Source organism: Notothenia coriiceps, unplaced genomic scaffold (assembly GCF_000735185.1).
Source record: "Notothenia coriiceps isolate Sejong01 unplaced genomic scaffold, NC01 NC01_scaffold00011598, whole genome shotgun sequence".
Lineage (NCBI taxonomy): Eukaryota > Metazoa > Chordata > Actinopteri > Perciformes > Nototheniidae > Notothenia > Notothenia coriiceps.
The window spans coordinates 26,131-43,967 of record NW_011344299.1 but is presented as its reverse complement, the minus strand read 5'-3'; the positions used below and the strand labels follow the sequence as shown (position 1 = coordinate 43,967).

General features: G+C 41.3%; 1 protein-coding gene across 1 annotated transcript in view; it reads left to right on the top strand.

Annotated features, from left to right (window-relative positions):
• LOC104946809 (calcium-independent phospholipase A2-gamma-like) overlaps positions 1-17,424 on the top strand; it is a 26,248-nt gene extending 8,824 nt beyond the window's left edge. Inside the window, exons 9-11 of the mRNA XM_010772694.1 lie at positions 11,976-12,166; positions 12,494-12,689; positions 15,328-17,424. Coding sequence (XP_010770996.1) covers positions 11,976-12,166; positions 12,494-12,689; positions 15,328-15,605 — 665 coding nt within the window. The 3' untranslated portion in view covers positions 15,606-17,424. The remainder of the gene's footprint in view (positions 1-11,975; positions 12,167-12,493; positions 12,690-15,327) is intronic.
• The last annotated feature ends 413 nt before the right edge of the window (positions 17,425-17,837 follow it).

Here is a 17,837-nt window from a genome sequence, read left to right as displayed (position 1 = left end):
TGCCTCGATTGGACTCCTTGTTTTCTTCCTTAACATAGTGACGTCACTATGTAACACTTGCGCTTCGATTGGCTAGAACTCCAACACCTTGTACGTGACGTCTAAGCGGTTAACCAATCACAACAATCAGTATGAGTAACTTAAATAAAGACCTTTTTTGCATGTCAACATGTCACTCTAAATCACGTGTCAAACTCAAGGCCCTTGGTGGATTTAATTTCGGCCCGCAGGATAATTTCTAATTACTATTAGATCTGGCCCGCCGGTATATTGCACGCACACCTTCACTCATTTCCTCAGCTCAGAGCCTGACCCCAAACATTGATGAACTTGCACCCAAGATGAGATGCCAAGTATCTGAGCTAGCATCACAGAGCAGCACACTGAGTTTAATGGATGTTTCCTTCTGCACTTTTCTTCTTGCGACAACAGGACATGTTTGATTTTCTCTTTGAGGGAAAAAGTTTTTTTGAAGCTGCTGTTGGCCTGTGGGAAAATGTAATCATAAGAAATGACTCTGGAGAAGCTGCAGATAGAGCCATAAGAAATTAATGCAACTGATTATTTAATGTTTAATGTTGTTTTTATAGGCAATCATTTAAGCTTTGTTAGTTCCAGGTTTAATATGTGCAATAAGTTCATTTCAATAAGTTCTGCAATAAACATTGAACCAGTCCGGCCCTCCACTAGCACCCACTTTTTATTTTGGCCCACTGTGTATTTGAATTTGACACCCCTGCTCTAGGGGCTGTGTCATCATGCCAGTCTTAGCAACATAGCTATCATAACTTCAACGGTGTCTCATGAGCGTCGTCCATGTAGTCATACATCCGGCTACGTACACAGCTACGTAGGGCCTCTGTTATCATGTGCTACTCTGATATAGAAGGAACATTCAGTATTTTCCCAACAAAACGTATTCAGACCAATTATTTGAAAAAATAAAAGCAGTCTTGAGATTCCAGAAGCGGGAACCAGTACATGATTTTTTTCGTCTTGATAAGTTGTATTGCCTTCTACATTATATATTCAAGATGAACGTGCCACATGTCTGTCTCCTCCCCTCTAAGTTGACTCTGGTTGTCTTCAGTCGGTCTGAGAGAGGAGGGTGAAGACATCATGATCAGAGACATCCTCAGCATCTCCCTGCTGCTGCTCCTGNGAAAACAAAGGAGTCCAATCGAGGCATTTCAGGCACGGAGGTGTGTGTGGGAGAGAAACTCCCTCTTTCGTGAACTTTGGGATGTTAGCCATTTGCATGCACACAAACCACACTACAGGAAAGGGAAACCAAAAAGCATAAAAGGCACTTTCTATGATTCTATGCCTCTACTCCTGTGGTTTGTCTTTTCTACTGTGCTCTCTTCTGACTTAGGCCTTGCCGAAAAGGTAAAGGCAGGCGGAGTAGCCTTGGAAATTGATCAGTCAAACGGTAGAGTGCAGTGGTGGTTTGTTATGTCTCTGATGGCTAATGCACACCTGTTTAGTGGAGACGGATTTAAGTGCGTCTCACTGCGACTCAATCTACTGTCAAGATGTAACTGACTGGAAATAAGCCCTGGCAGGACGGAAATGGAGTTCCTCCCTCTCTCTCTTGCTGTGCGGAAGATTTTTCTCATTAGTCTGCCTCAAAATCCTTCAGACTTTCCACTGTCAACATTGACTGCATAAAGGGCATTTAAATCCTGAAGCCATACAATGAGCCCTGGATTACTGTAGCAGAGGACTGCAGTTAAATTGTCAGAACTAGGTGTGTAAATATATGGTGTGAATGAGAAACAAGGGGTGAAAGAGAACATGAATACAAAATACGTCTTCACAGGTCCAATTAACTAATTATATTCCACACTATTTCAGAGGTGAAGCAAAGGTCTTTAAGCGGTCTGCACTGTGGTACACAGAGGACTTGTTTGTGCAATATGTTCATGCCTCTTAACCAAACAGTTGTGCAAATGTACATTTATTGAATACAAATATTCAGGAAAGGCTTAAAGGGGACCTATCATGCAAAATGCACTTTTGTACGTCTTTTATACATGAATATGTGTCCCCGGTGTGTCAGGGAACTCACCAAGTGTCAGACAACACAACCCTCTCTCTTTTCCTCCATACCCAAATCTCTAAAAACGGGGCTGCAACGGATCTGATACAGACTGATCCAGATTTGAAATATCTCTGACGTCAGAAACGAGGAGCTCCGCCTATATGGGCAACTCTCCACCTATCAGGAGGAGACAGCCACGGTCATTGCCGTTCGAAAGCGCTGGAGACGCTGTAGTACATATGCCAGGCCTGTAGGTGGCGCTGTAGTCTGCCACAAAAGCAGCGAAGAAGACTTCCTACAGATTCAGCCCTTGCAAAAACAGGGCTAAAAAAGAGCAAATAGAGCGAAATGAGGCATGGCTAAAATGCATGATCTGTTTGGTATTTTGAAAAATACATGTTTTATATAGGTATGGCCCTACAATATATTATTCAAATATAGCATGATGGGTCCACTTTAAGAAACAAAAACATTGTCTAACAACATCTTTGCAAAAGAGAAATATGTGTTTCGCAATACTGGAAATACCCCCTAAATTAGACGAGTTGAAGTAAATGAAATGGAAAATGGACTTATGGCTTGCCGGTAAGTATTAACACATGGGTACTTTAGGGACCTGACAATTTACTATGTTATTTTGAAAATGATCATGAAAAGAAAAGCCGTTTTGTTTGGTGTCTTCCCAAACTCAAAATGACTATCTATTTTGCATTTGGACTAAATTGACTAAGCTTGGTTTGACACTTCCTGACTCAAGGAATTAAGTACATTTGGAAACATTGAGCTTGGTGATACATAAACTGTTCCAGTAACGTAAAAAGCCAAAAACAGAGATCAGAATCTGAAGTTGATCCGATGATGATGATCTGAATCTGATGTTGTATTGACTTCTAAAACGTGTGCAAGCAATTTTTGTATGAATGTCTCGGATTGATCTCTTGTAACCAACTAACCCACCAGTTCTGAAGAAAAAAATATGTTTTCACCTCTGACAGATTTGACTTGTATCTGTCAATGAATTTTATAGTACATAACAGATGTGGTCATGACAACCATCCTCAATAAAAGCATCAAGTCAAGGCTCAAACACTCAGGCCCAATCCTATACCATGCCCTACCCCTACACACTACCCCTGCGTGATGGAGTGAACTCCGTGGAGTGACACTCTCAGCTGGAGGAGGGTCAGATGGAGGGAGTAAATACAGCGGCAAGCTTTGGGACGGCCTCCCCTCTCTCCGGCAGAAACAGGAAATGCCGTAACTGTATGTAACAACGGTTTCAAATCAGCATCTCTTAGACAAAAAATACAAATTAATAACTCAAATAAAACTCCAAACATCTTTACTTGTGTTACTTTTTTGAAAAGCTCTTCTTTTTTTTTTAAACCTGATGTTTATAAGCTTCTTAGTTTTTGCAACAGTCTGTAAATATACACAACTTTAAAATAAAATGCACACATTTACCTTTTTCTAGACTAAACACAGGTATGATCCTAAATTAAAAACATATGAGGTTATCATGAGGTTGTTAACATCGCAGTTTATCAGTGGATGTTTGCTGGAACTACTTGTTAACAGCTTGTTTCCTGACGGACANTGATTGCCTATAAAAACAACATTAAACATTAAATAATCAGTTGCATTCATTGTAATCATAAGAAATGACTCCGGAAAAGCTGCAGATAGAGCCATAAGAAATGAATGCAACTGATTATTTAATGTTTAATGTTGTTTTTATAGGCAATCATTTAAGCTTTGTTAGTTCCAGGTTTAATATGTGCAATAAGTTCATTTCAATAAGTTTTGCAATAAACATTGAACCAGTCCGGCCCTCGACTAGTACCCATTTTTTTTATTTTGGCCCACTGTGTATTTGAGTTTGACACCCCTGCAGTAGAGGCACAAAATGCAAACGTAGCCTAAAAATGAGCCTAGGGCCTCTTTAAAAAAAGATTTCAGGAAAGTGCGTTGTGAAAAAAGAGAGAAGAAAGCACAAAAGAACAATATTGCAAGTCACTATGCTCCACCTGTTTTATTATTCAGTCTAAGTAGCCTGTGTTTGACCTGTCACTTAAGGAATTCAATATCCCCTTCAAGCGACATTCAAAACACATACGGGGTGTAGAGACTGACGACTTAGACACAGCACACGTGAATGAGCATGTGTTTGCATCAAAGGTAATATCCCATGTCGGCACGCTCCCACACTCTTAATTGGAAACTGTGTTAGTTACGTAGGTGAGTGGTGGGGGCTTCAGGGGGAGAGAATGAAAGAGACTGTGATGAAAAGCCACCTGTAGTGGGAAGATTTCCCCAGCTTGTCGTCTAGCAGGTCTCCCCTTATACTCCGGGATGCATACATTAGCGCAGTGCAGCGTTTCCCCTCATCACACACGATTGTTTGAGTGCCACATCTGCCTCGTTAGAATGAGACGCCAGACAACTTTTTTATGGAACTGCTATTCCAAAATCTGTTAGCTGCTAGCAGGGAAACCTTATACTGTGAGAGGATGAGACACCATCAGGAGCTAAATATGTTATACATTTGATGTGAAATGTTTCACTATCATTTCATATCTGCGATAAAGAAACTTCTGAATAACAAAATAAATATGAAATGAGAGAAAGAGAGCTTCTGTCCTGATTTACTAACACTTTTTGTTGCTTTGTTCTTGTTTTTCTCCGGCTAGAGAGTATTTTAGGAGGTGTTTTGCCTTGACTGGTAATTCCTGTGTGATTTGTGCTTTTGCTCGTTTGTTCCACTTTCTATCCTTTTGATTTCGTTAAAATGTTTTACTCATGTGTTCACCATGACTGAAGGTATTCTACTAGCATTTGTTTTGCTATGCTTTGCTTTTCCAAAAGAGATTTGAACGTCAAAACATCAATATGAGGCCTTGAACCACTACATTTTGAAAAAAGTTGAATTCCCACTGGAGGTGAAGTTATGTAGAAAAAGTGCAGCTTACAGTAATTGTGCTTCCTTCAAATATGTTTCAGTGAGCAGTCTTCACATAGTACTCTACCTCCACAGCCTTTCCTTCTATCAGCCATAGCTGAAAAACATGATCTCATGTTTTAAGATCTTGTTTTGAAAACATTTCACAACCAGAAAAGCAATGGAAAACAGTATATAGAGATGTAAATGAAATGAATAAAACAACTTGCAGAAGCATCCATTGTGTCTTTAGCGGCACCAAGAGATATAAAGAGACTCTATCAGTTTTGTATTCGTTAAAACTCGCTTAAACCAGGATGAAAATATTTAAGATATCATTTTTTTAAACTGGACTAAACAGTGTCATCTTGTGAAAGTCAAAGTAGAGCAGTTGTAATAACTTTCCTTCTAAAATACGTTTTCGCAGCGCTGTCAGCCAATTTCATTTCCATGTGAACTTCGGCAGCTTCAGACGGCCACCCAGCCTGATGGCTTTCTTTATTGGCTACTTGAGCCACTGAAGCCAGCCATGAGCATAACATGCTGTCTGTGTGATGTCAGGATTCCCTAGAGAGAGAGTCATCTCGCTCTTTTCCACAAACGCCCACAGAGTTTTCCACTTAATTCAAACCCTAAACAATCATCCTTTTGTACGGTGAGCGCAGGAGAGTCGCGGCGCCATGTGCTGAACGAATGCTGGAATTCACAAGCAGTGTTTCGAGAAGGTTGTGATTGTTTCGTTGATGTTTTTGTGATTCCGCAGGCCGTAAATGAAAACGTGTAATCATATCTTAAGATTCAAACTGGTAAACGCAGGGGAAAATGTGACTTGTAGCAAGAGCTTTTGAAGCAGAACAGTCACAGTGTTATCAAAGCCTCACACTTGCTACCACAGCCATGAAGAAGAAGACTGAGCGAAGGGGAACAAGGGGAAAGGAGCAGCAAAATGAAGGAGAGATGAAGGGAGGGTGGTTCCACATTAAAGCTCAGTTATCTCTGCTTTAAAGAACACAGAAGAAGAAGACTTCAGACGTTTCACAATGGATGCCAGAGCATGCGTAGAATGGCGAGGAGGACCCAATGTTTACGCCTAGTTGCCATGGCGCCTCCTGAGTGGATGTGGAGGAATGGGAGCATGTTTTGTGCCCACCTCTGCCAGCATTTGATGGGAGGCATGGGATCAGTGGGCCACCACCCTCAGTGTGAGCTCTTGAGGGCTTTAACATGGCACAACGCTCAGCAGAAAGACTTCACACAGCCTTAAAATGGAGTAGGTCACATCGGCACTCCCATATTTGTGTTGCTTATAAATGGCAGAGGGATTGACAAGGGGTGGTGGTGGCGAAGTCCATAGGGACAAGTCCCAGAAAGACCAAGTGCTACCGAGATGTCCCTGAGCAAGGCACCGTTCCCTACACTGCTCCCCGGGCGCCGTACATAATGGCAGCCCACTTCTCCTAACACTAGGATGGGTCAAATGCAGAGAAACTGTTTCGTTACATAGTACCTGTTAGGGCTGCTCGATTATGGCAAAAATCATAATCTCGATTATTTGGGTCGATAATTGATATCACGATTATTAAAAACGATTATCCATTTACTTTGAAAACATCCATTTATTGGAGAGAAATTTTTTGAACAGTATGATTTTAACAGTTGATTACCCTGAACTTTAAGTATAATTCAACTGAAAAACAAAAAAATAAATAAAAGTATAAAAAAAAAAAGTAATAATACAAAAATAATCGTTTTATTTCGATTACTTTGTTTTCGTAATTGTTGCAACCCATAATCGTAATTGCGATTTAAAATAGGATTAATTGAGCAGCCTAGTACCTGTACTACATAATGACAATAAGTTCAATCTAATCTAAGAGTCTAAGGGTCTCAGAATGTTTTGATTCTGTGTGAGAAAAAAGAGGAGAAAGACGGTCTCACTTAATTGCCATTCCAAAAGTGCCATTCAAGAAGACATAACCTTTGGATCACCTTTTCGCAATTCCCTCTCTCTTGTAAAGGCCACTGGAGGCAAAGTTATTGCTCATAAATGACATGCTCAGCACCAAAGAGGAGGAGAGCTGGTGGATTCTGGGAGGCGAAAGAGAGTATCCATCTAAGCTTTTAGCCTCTTCCTCATCCCAGTCTTCCCCTCCCGTGTTAAGCCCAAAGAGCTCGGCTGTTGGAGGATGAAGCTCAGACTTTGAGCCTTGCTGCATACATTTCGCTCCTCCCAGAAACACTCAGAATTGTTGTCCTTTAAGTATAAACAGTGATTCTCTCGTTGTCACTCTGTTTCCTCTTCTGACTGCTCTTTTTGTTCTGTTGTATTCATGTGTTTTCAGTCATGCACAAACATTGCCACACTTGGCCAGTCCCCTAATTATGTTGCCCACATCTTCCTCTGTCCCTAAACCTTTTGTATTCCCACAGTGCACCACACTTAGCAAGCTTCTCACTGCAGCAGCTCCCAATGAGATTCCTTGGTACACATCACAGCTTTGAATCCTGCATTCAAATGCATTGATATGCAAGAGTGTGTGCGCAGCCACCTCTCCTGTGTGCAGCAGGGAAATTAGCCTTACATTGTTCACTAGATGATGGACAGAAACATCATTCTTTCTAATATGAAGTTGTCAAATATACATTAAAGAGCCCTCAAGGAGATCTAAACTGAGTAAATAGGAGAGCGGTGTTCCGACTGCACCCATTTATATCAATGCAGGAATTGTCACAGTTTAATCTGAATGGCTACAGCCGACAGGGATGATTCATTGTTTCAATACTGGATGCACATGTGTGGGCATGTATTCGCCGAATGTGTGGGAAAAGCTAAACGTGGACAGTAGATCTCAATTTCTTTGCCTGCCCGGGGCAAAGTTGGCACTCACACATGGGGCTCTTCTTTATTGACAGCTTGGGAAGATGACTTGAACCTCCATGTGACCCTATGGGACCTATAAAGCAGAGAAGAACCGGTCGGTAATTGCATAATATGGCATGAAGACCTCTGACTCGACCTTAAGAGTCACCACACCGACTGTGTTGTCATTCTCATCTTCCCCGGTGACAATGGTATCCTTTGTGTGGATTGGATGCCATTTAAGCAATTCATTTTCTTCAATGAGCAGATTTATTTGACTGATTACATAGAGTGAGAGAACACTTTCTTTTATGTGCAAACTGCGAGGATTGATTTGAAAGACTTGTGCAAAGTATTGAGAGTTTTTCATAGCCTCCTAATTCTAGTTTATCGATTGAATGACCATCTCTGGGAAAACAGTGTGGTTATTGTCTCATAATCAGATGTCCTGGTCTTATGTAATGCTTCCCTAATTAATCACTTCAGAGAATGGAGCCTCGTTGGCAGGGCCTCATAATAAATCACGACAGAGCTCAGTGCCCCTCAGTCCAGCTCGGTCACTGAAGCCGAAGAAGAGATCTTAATGACTACAGCTGCTCATTGGGACTGTGATGTGAACGCCTCCCCAGATGTATGTCGAAGGTTCACCTCATTTAGATTTGAGCAGGCACTCTGTTCTCTCCTGTGTTGGGGCCGCTCATTATGACCCTCACACAAGACGGCATTGAAGCCTTCCCTGGGTGAGAGAGGCCGGGAGAGACACAGAGGCACACGGTCTGAATGAAGAGGAAGAAGGTTGCTGTCCCACTTAATGGGGGCTGACATACACTGGTGCATGAAATGACTTTTACTGATCCTGGCGATAGCACCTCTTTCCTATTCAAATCAGCACTCACTCTCAAGACAGCTTAAACTGGCACAATGAAGATAAGCTCCCAAAAGTTAATGACTGCGGTGCAATTTTCCAACAGCAATGCAAGGGGACCTCATACTCGTGCATGTCTTAATTTTGTTTATTTAGCATGACTCGTATCATCTCAGTAGTTTTATTTGACAACACGCTGCAAGAACGGTTTCTTTTTAAAGCAATATTTCAGTTTAGTTCGTCATCTCACGCCTAGAATACTGCAACTACAAAAAACTACAAGCGTATGGCTGACCTGTGCTGCAAGCTGTATGTTTTTAGTAGTTATGTTTTTAAACTGCGTTTTGCTTTTAACTATGTTTGTATAAAAACTGTTTTTAACCTTGTTGTACGGCGACCTTGAGTGCCTTGAAAGGCGCCTTATAAAATAAATGCATTATTATTATTATTATTAACTCCCTCCTGGCTGGTCTACCTGCACGTGCCATCTGACCTCTGCAGCTCATCCAGAATGCAGCGGCTCGTCTGGTCTTCAACCTTCCTAAATGTTCCCACACCACGCCGTTCCTCCGCTCCCTTCACTGGCTTCCAGTAATTCCCATCAGCAAAAACACGTGGGTTTGCTATCCTGGCTCCAAAATGGTGGAATGAGCTCCCCATTGAAATCAGGACAGCAGAAAGCTTACACATCTTCCGGCGCAGACTGAAAACTCATCTCTTTCGACTCCACTTCGAGCGATAGAATGACTAACACAGCACTTATATACTAATAAAGGACTGGCTTATCTAAAGCCAGTTGAGTAGCACTTGAAATGTTTTAGCTCTATGAAACCTGATGTACTTATATAATTATGTCTTCTCCAAAGTTTGTATCTTCCTGGTCGAATTCACTTATTGTAAGTTGCTTTGGGTAAAAGCATCAGCTAAATGCAATGTAATGTAATGTAATTGGCCAATCGGAAAATACGAAACATGTTCCCGAAGATGTCCTAATCATGGTCCTAATGAGTTGAATAGATGCTTTATACTAGCTACAGGAAAATGCGGAGCTGATTTGTGATTCAGCCATTAGAGCCTGAAGGGCAAAGGCGAGGCCAGAGGAACTGCGATCCTCTGGAGCATCAACAATCAGCCCCCGCCGGAATTAAGGAACGCTGTCAAAGGAAATCATTAAGCCTTTCAGGAAGACAGGATTCAAACTCGACATACACTTTCCGCTCAGACTCTGAAATATAACTTCCGTCAGATGGTCTCCACATTAAGGGATTGCTCTCCGAGGACATCAATTTGTTGAAACGTTCTTTTATTAGCATTATTACAGCTATAAATCCACATAAATGGAAGTGACCTTTGCCTTGCGTCATGCTGCGTGTTTGACAGGCAGCTTGTGTTTGGTCATTTTCTATGCAAAGCTTATTTGCAGCTTGTCCTAAGTAGATCATTGTTTCTAACTTAAATCTGTGTCCAAATATGCCTTGGCCTCATAAACCCCTTGTGTGAGAACGTGGCACTGGGCCAAGTGTGGAAATCTCAGCTTTAGCACTGCAGCTTCAGCATCTCAGAAAACGTTGAGACTAGTACAATTTCTTCATGACAGCTGTGGAAAGAGATGTCGGATGCAAATTATCTTCTAAATTATTGATTCTTCGTAAAACTCCACTGACAAATAAAACCTACCTTCCAGTGGCACCACAAACTTCCTCACTGCCAAAAGATATGACTTTTCTTACATTTCTCCACAACTCTCTGAAGTGCTCTAGCAGGTGCACTGTAATGGAAACAAGTTATTGCATTCAAGTCCCCGCTCACAGCAGCATTGTGCACTTGGCTTCTAACGTTACATGCCTTTGCTCTGTGTGCAAGGCCGGCCACTGTGCTTGTGAAACTTGCCCCGAGCTATCGGCACAAAGAACCCGTGACTGGACCCAGACTGTTGCCATAATTGCCTCTGAGTTCAGAAAATGGAGCCTCTGACAGGGTGTGAGTGATAAGAAACTGCTTAGTTGTTTTGTTTCCAGCTGGGTTCGTCTGGTGTCTTCCACAGTCCAAGTCCCTCTTAAGTCTTCGTTAGGAGCAACTCCAATGCAGGCATTTTCTGCCTCTTCTGTGATTCAGTTCTTGCTCTGCCAGACTCCCCACTGGTTCATAATGACGTGCTTTGGTCAAACAGCTGCCTCAGCAGTTCTCCTTGCTTTGTGGCCGAGTGAAACCCTCTTTGTGTGACTTCCATCTCAGCCTGTGAGCTGGGTGCTCTCTGAGGCTCACACAGGACATTCATTAAATAACTTACTATAAGGTTTTAAATGATTCATGCAGTTAATTATCATACCATTACTTCTTTGAAATGATTGAAAGCTTCCTCTATCGGAAAGTGTCTCCCAGAGGGACTGGAAGTATTTCCCTTTGTCATTTTTCCCATTTATTCATTTTTGCGACGCTTGTAGGTCCAGACTAAAATGTTATATATTTAGTTCAGACATTCATGGTTCTGAGGGGATGAATGTAGTAATTGTTTTAATACTTGGTCTTTTAATGTTTCAAACATTGGATGGGTTTTCATGAAAAAGAGATAGATACCGCTCTGCCAGCAGTACATTGGTTTATGACCAAATTCCTGCAACACTAAGGGCATTTTCTTCAGGCCAAACTGCACTTTGTGTCTGTAAGATGCTGAAGATGGTTAACATACCTTCTAAAAATCAGCATCTTTTTATTGTCATTGTGAGCATGTTAGCATGCTGACTGTAGCGTTTAGCCCAGAGACCACTGCTCCAATCCTAATCGATCAGTAAATCTTAACAGAGAAACACGCTTCTTTAGACTTAGATTTGTCTTTATTGGCCTGCTTTGCTGAATTCCTTGGTATTTCTTGATGTAACACAACATTGTTCTAAGCATCTTCTATCATGGGAGCTATTATTTGATGCAGTGCCCCCAGTCTAAATACAACAGCCATCTCCCTTTGCAATTCTATGTTCCTGGTCTTCAGATTGATGATGCAATTCCTCAGTCAAGGTTCCCGGATGATTAGCAGACCTTTGCCTTTACACAGTATTCCCCATCACAACCTTGGCTTTGACGCGATGTGTGTGCTGAAAAGATGGGATGTTCCCTCCCCTCTCATCCCCAAGGCCCTATGTGTGTGCATCCATGTGACATATGCTGTCAGAGACACGTACCCACATTATTATATGCATTGACTCTAAGCAGTCTCTCGATCAAACATGCACATGCATACAGTCGTAAAAACAAGCACTCTTCCCTCCAGTGTGTCCCAAGACAATTGGGGCCCTGCGGCTCCCACCCCCCAGCCTGGCCTCTTTAATGAGGACTGGCCCCTGTGTGTTTGATCCTGCTGCCAGCCCGCAGCCCTGCGGCCCCTCAGCCTCATGCCTATTCAACAATCCCCACAGCCTCTCCAGTTACCCCCCCCACCACCACACCACCCCTCTGCCTCGGGTACACTATGGATCCAAAGCAAAAGCACTCCTGGGCGGTTGTTCGATATCAAAGCGAGTTTGACTGAAACTGTGATGAAAAAGGAGGGGGGAAAAAATGTAGCTCGTTCCTTGTACTGTTACAAGCAGCTCTGGAACTGCACATTGATTGGTTATTTTTCTATTGTCAAGGGTTCTTCTAAAACTTCATCTATTGACTGGTTAAAATCCATGAAGGTTTTTTGAGGTTTCAAATGCCAATGAATTGCTGACTGTGGTCCTGGCACAAACACATTCACAGTTTCTATGAGAATTCTCTAACATGGCACTTCTTGTGTTTTGTGCACAGGATGGAGGTCTGCTGATTAACAACCCCACAGCCCTGGCTATCCATGAGAGTAAGTGTTTGTGGCCCAACACGCCTCTGGAGTGTGTGGTCTCACTCGGTACGGGCCGCGCCTTTGATACTCCTGGCAAGGGAACCACCTCCACGAGCCTCAAGACCAAACTCAACAATATCATCAGCAGCGCCACAGACACTGAGGGTAAGGGACCGTTAATGCAATATGATAAAGGTGCATTATTATATGATCATTTAGAGTCGGTTTTTCTGACTTATTGGACTGTAAATGTACACACCATTCAAATGAACTGTATATTTGTTGGTTCTTTATCAATATAACGTGTATGTTTCTAAAGTCGCTCTACAGTACGTAGTAAACCTTGAAACTACTAAAACTACTGTAATTTAGGGATATTCCACCAATTGTATAATCTCCTCTGTGGATATGAAGTTAGCTTTCATTTAGTTCATTTTTAAACAAATGTGTCTCATCCCACTTAGTGGAGTAGTGGAAGTGTAATAATAAATATTCACATTCCCCCTTTTGATCCCAATTATTAAAACTACAGCAAAAAATGTTACATATTGTTGATTTGATTAACTATTAAAGAGGTCTGGCTCTCAACATTTCATTTGGGAGCATTCGAAGCAACAAATGCCAGCTGGCACAGTGTCAACAACGTCTGCTTATTTTTGTCCAACATGTGGAAACACTACTTAATATGCCCCAAAAATGATGACGCAACGTGCCAAATACAGACAAGCTGCGTCAACAAAGGCTCACACTGTTCAAAATATCAAACTTGCCAGCATGCATACCATCAATTTTGGCATTGGTTGCATTGCTGATTTAGTTACCTTCATTTTTATTTGGTCTGCACATGAAGATTAAATGAATACAGACTATAATCAGAATGTACAAAGACTTAAATGAATTATGCCCTTTGTCTCTGTCTGTTCTGAGAGAAGGAGCTGGGCTTTGATGTGTAGCACACACTGCACTGCAGCTTGACTTTGTTCTGGATACGTCCCATCCTGGCCCCCTGTAGCAGCCCCCTTCCGTCTCCTTATCACCTCTGGACATGGGCACCTCTGCTGAGACTAAATTTGGCTCGGTCCCCCCCCCTGTTGCTGCTCCGTGGTGCTGAGGGTGACCTAGATGCCTCTCTGCACTTGTTCCTTCTGTATTTGGGAATAAGCTCTACCCAGCTCTCCAACAGGCTTTGTTATTAAGAAACAGCAGATTAGCAAGAGTGTTTATCGCATATTTACTTTTTTTCAAAAGCTTCCCTCCTGTCTCAGTGTTCACAAACCTCCTGCTTTGTCATCGCTGTATCAGTAAAGCTTGTTGTTGTAAACAGATAAGGCTGATCTAATGGGGGTTTTGGATGTGTAAACAAAACTCCTGATGGAACTGGCTCGTTCTCATTCACAAACTCGATCAGTCGAAAAATGAGATACTCCATAAGGTGGAGCTGCAGTCTAGACTTCCTGAACTAAAATGGAACAAATATGTTTTATAATTCGAATCTCTGTGTTTCACAAAGTTATTTATTGGCAATTTTTGTTTTTTTGTGGAAACATGCAATACCTGTAAACTATTTGCTTACATATTGGGATGCTCAGAGTGTTATGAGCCTGCAAAATAAATGCTAGCCTGTGGTAAAAGCCCATGGCAGTGAGCTTGTTGAACCCATAGATGCTCTGTAAATCAAAATGCAGGCTTTCTGCACATATCTGTTTGTGCTCTAAACTCAGTTATGGAGTAGTAATTAAGTATCTAGAGTAGTTTTCCTGAAGTAAAATATTTCTGAAGTCTGTTTGAATATTCTTACGATACAAACCATTGGCATTTTCTTCATAATTTATTTCATCAGGATAGAATAACCTAGCATTAGAAGGTGACTCACCTGTTCACTATGTAAACTGTAACTTGAATTCATTAAGTGAATATACAAGTGTCCAATCTGTGATGTAAGTGTTTTAAACAGCTGTGGAAAATTGAGAGATTGCTGCCAACATGGTCATTTCTTTAGGCGACAGGGGAAATCAGACTCTTTAACAGTTGTCACCTAACTTGTTACGCTGATCAGTCTTGAGTTTCACACTGAGCTGAAAAGCAGGGACCAACTTTGGGAAGTACATTTTGAAAAACAGTGAATAATAATTTGATAGAAAACATATTACATCTCTAGATTAGACAAATGATGTTGCGTCATTTCAGAATTTAGTAAATGCTTATCTTATTTTTACTCTTCAGAACATATTCTTTCAAAATGCAATAATTGTAATATAGTACGTGGAGCAAATCAAATAAGCAAGTCAAGAAATAAAAGTCCATAAAACCTTCTCTATAACCTTTTAAATAAAACACTCTGTGTAGACTTATTCTCCTCAGACTGAAAGGCAGCTAGTTCTGACTGAATCTGTGTCTGAACTTCTGCACTGCTGTGGGAACACAGACAGAAAAACAACCTCCGTCACCTTTATTGGATCCTTCAGGCATATTTACCCTGTTATTGCTACTCGCAGCCTGTTAGCATGCATTTGCATCTTGTTGATTTGAACCTCTCAGACGTAGCATTTGGAAACCACCGTGACTGACAAGCCAGACATTTTCACTTGGTATTAGCTCGCCATCTCAGCCTTGAGTGATTACTCTGCAACACATGTAAAGCAGACATGTTTTTACTTTCTCACTCGTTAAAAAATATTTGAGTGTTTGTACATATTGAGACTATTAGGGACATAATCGTTTGTTTATCATTTTTTGTCTCGCTTTCAAATTGTATGTTTGTTTTTTCGTGTGAACTCACTCTCACCTCTCTTCCTCCCTCCAGAGGTTCACGTCATGCTTGATGCTTTCCTCCCCAACGGCACTTATTTCCGCTTCAACCCCTACATGAGTGAGGACATCTCGATGGATGAGAACCGGCAAGAGAAGCTCAATCTGCTGCAGGCTGAGGGCCTCCGTTATCTGGAGAGGAACGAGGAGAAGCTGAAGAAAGTTGCTCGCATCCTCACCCGGGAGAAAGGCTCCGTGCAGAAGATGACAGAGTGGGCCCAGCTCAGGGCTGACATGTACAACGGGGTGTCCTTTAAATCCTCCAAGGTGTAGATCCAACACAGGCCACCTTTTACTTCACATGGAAACTCTTTGCCTAAAATAAGTCATATAGTTCCATTATTGGTGTGTCAAAATCGTTAAGATCTTCACCTGTATCTTTTCAGAACATATAAGTATGTGGCCAACATGCCCAACACTACTTTCCGCTTCTATCATACTTCACACTTTGATTGTGAATTTAGTGTTTAAGGGATGCAATTTGCATGACAATGAATCTGGTGGCCATTCTTGTTGGAAGCACTCAATTTATCACCGTGTTGCATTCAAGGACATGTCTAATGACGTGGATTTGGGGGCTCCGGTGACAGGGATTCACTCTCAGCTTGCTAGCAAATGCGGCTTGTACATTTAAAGGTAGAGCTCAACCTTTTGGGAAAAAAGGCTTATCTGCTTTCTTGCCAGAATAATCTGCAACAAATTAAATGGTAGCGATTTTCTCATTTAACGAGGATCGCTACCATCTAATTCTGTACGGTAAATATAAAGATATTTAGTGGTTGCTTAGTAAAAAGACTGAAAATAGATTGCATGTTCTCTTTAACTATTTATCATTTCTAGACTTTTTGATAAACTAAGCTAACTAGCTGTTGTCTCTAGCTAACCTTTTCATAGAGATATGAGAATGGTATCAATCTTCCCATCTAACTTTTTTCAAGTAAATATTGCTCTATAAAAATACTGTACACGTTCACAGTAGCCAGTAACAGACTGTTGAACCAAGTGATCCATTTTTAACCACTTGCTTTCTTTTATAAAGATTTGTTATGACCACCAGCATATCCTCCAAAAGTTTTTTTTCAGAAAACGTGTAGATGGGATATATGTGGTATTGTGCAGTATTTGTCAAGCTAAGCTAGCAATCTGTAACACCGTAAAACTTAGATGTCAAGTAATGACAGAAAAAAAAGTATTCTTATTTTTGTAAATGGTAAAATCAAGGCCAATTTGAACACTTATTGCTAGAGACATTTATCAGAATCTAAATGTGCACCTTTAACAATGCAGCTATTGATCAAATGTGTAATTCCATACTGTTTAAAGTAACATTGGTACATGTGGGCCTACTTTAAGCAATACAGTATTGTGTATCCTGTATGTAAATGCATGTTATATTTAAGATGTATGCACAAAGACAGTTTATATGGTTGAAAAATGCTAAGAAGTACGTTATATGTTGCAAAGATTTAGCCCAGTGTTTAATCTACAAAATACCTTTAATAATGAATAAAATAGCAGATGTGTATATATATATATATAAGTATCCAAGTGGAAGCTCGCTGTCAACAGGATGTACTTTTATATGTTATTTTAAACCCCGGGTATTTTAGGTTCATTTGTTTCAAACGCTTTTATCATCGTGTGCTTGATTGTTTGGTTTTATGGATCCCCCACAGGCGATACACATTTTCTGCTCTGTCTTCACTGTGCCCTCTTTCCCTTTGATGCCTCTTCTCAAAGCCTCTTCCTCCCTTTCTACCTTGAAGTGCTGTGTGTGTCGTCGTCCCTTCCCCGACTCTGCTGCACCATAACGTCTGTTTAAATCATGCAGGTCACAGCTGAGGGACTGCTTTAAACCTGATTGCTGCTTATTGATTTGTCATGGCTTAAAATCATTTTCATGACATGTACAGCATAAAAAATGCACTGCGGACATTCATGCCTAGACCCTGGTCAAGTACTGTAAAACCGATGCAGCAATGTGTCGGTCACTCCCAGAGGACCTGAGGATGTTACCCAGATGAATATAATTCCACTGTTGATCCTGTGTAAAACAGTTTGAGAGAGTATGTAATTAAAACCCATCACTGAACCTCGCTGCATCTCGCCTCCTCATTATATGAAGATTAGCTGATTGTGATCTGAGTAAATCTGCTGTTTCTCTCACAGCCTGAGGATCAAGGATATTCAGTCAGTAACATGTACTCTGCCTCATCATTCCAACACAGATCTGGACTGATATGCACCTACACTGCTCAATTTCCAACACTTGATTAGCAGCAAATTCTGATTAGTAAAATTGCCGGTACGCCCTTTATCTTAACCTAACACCGGTTCCTATGGGTGTATTTTTTCTGTGTAACTGCATTCGTACAGCGGTGTATTTTTCAGGGGATGGTAATTTGAAGGTCCTTCCCTGAGCTGCCTGTCATAAAAGAAGGAAAGGGTGACATGAGATGACTGTGCAAGGCTGTGCTCAGGCACCTGGGAAACAACCCCGGCTGT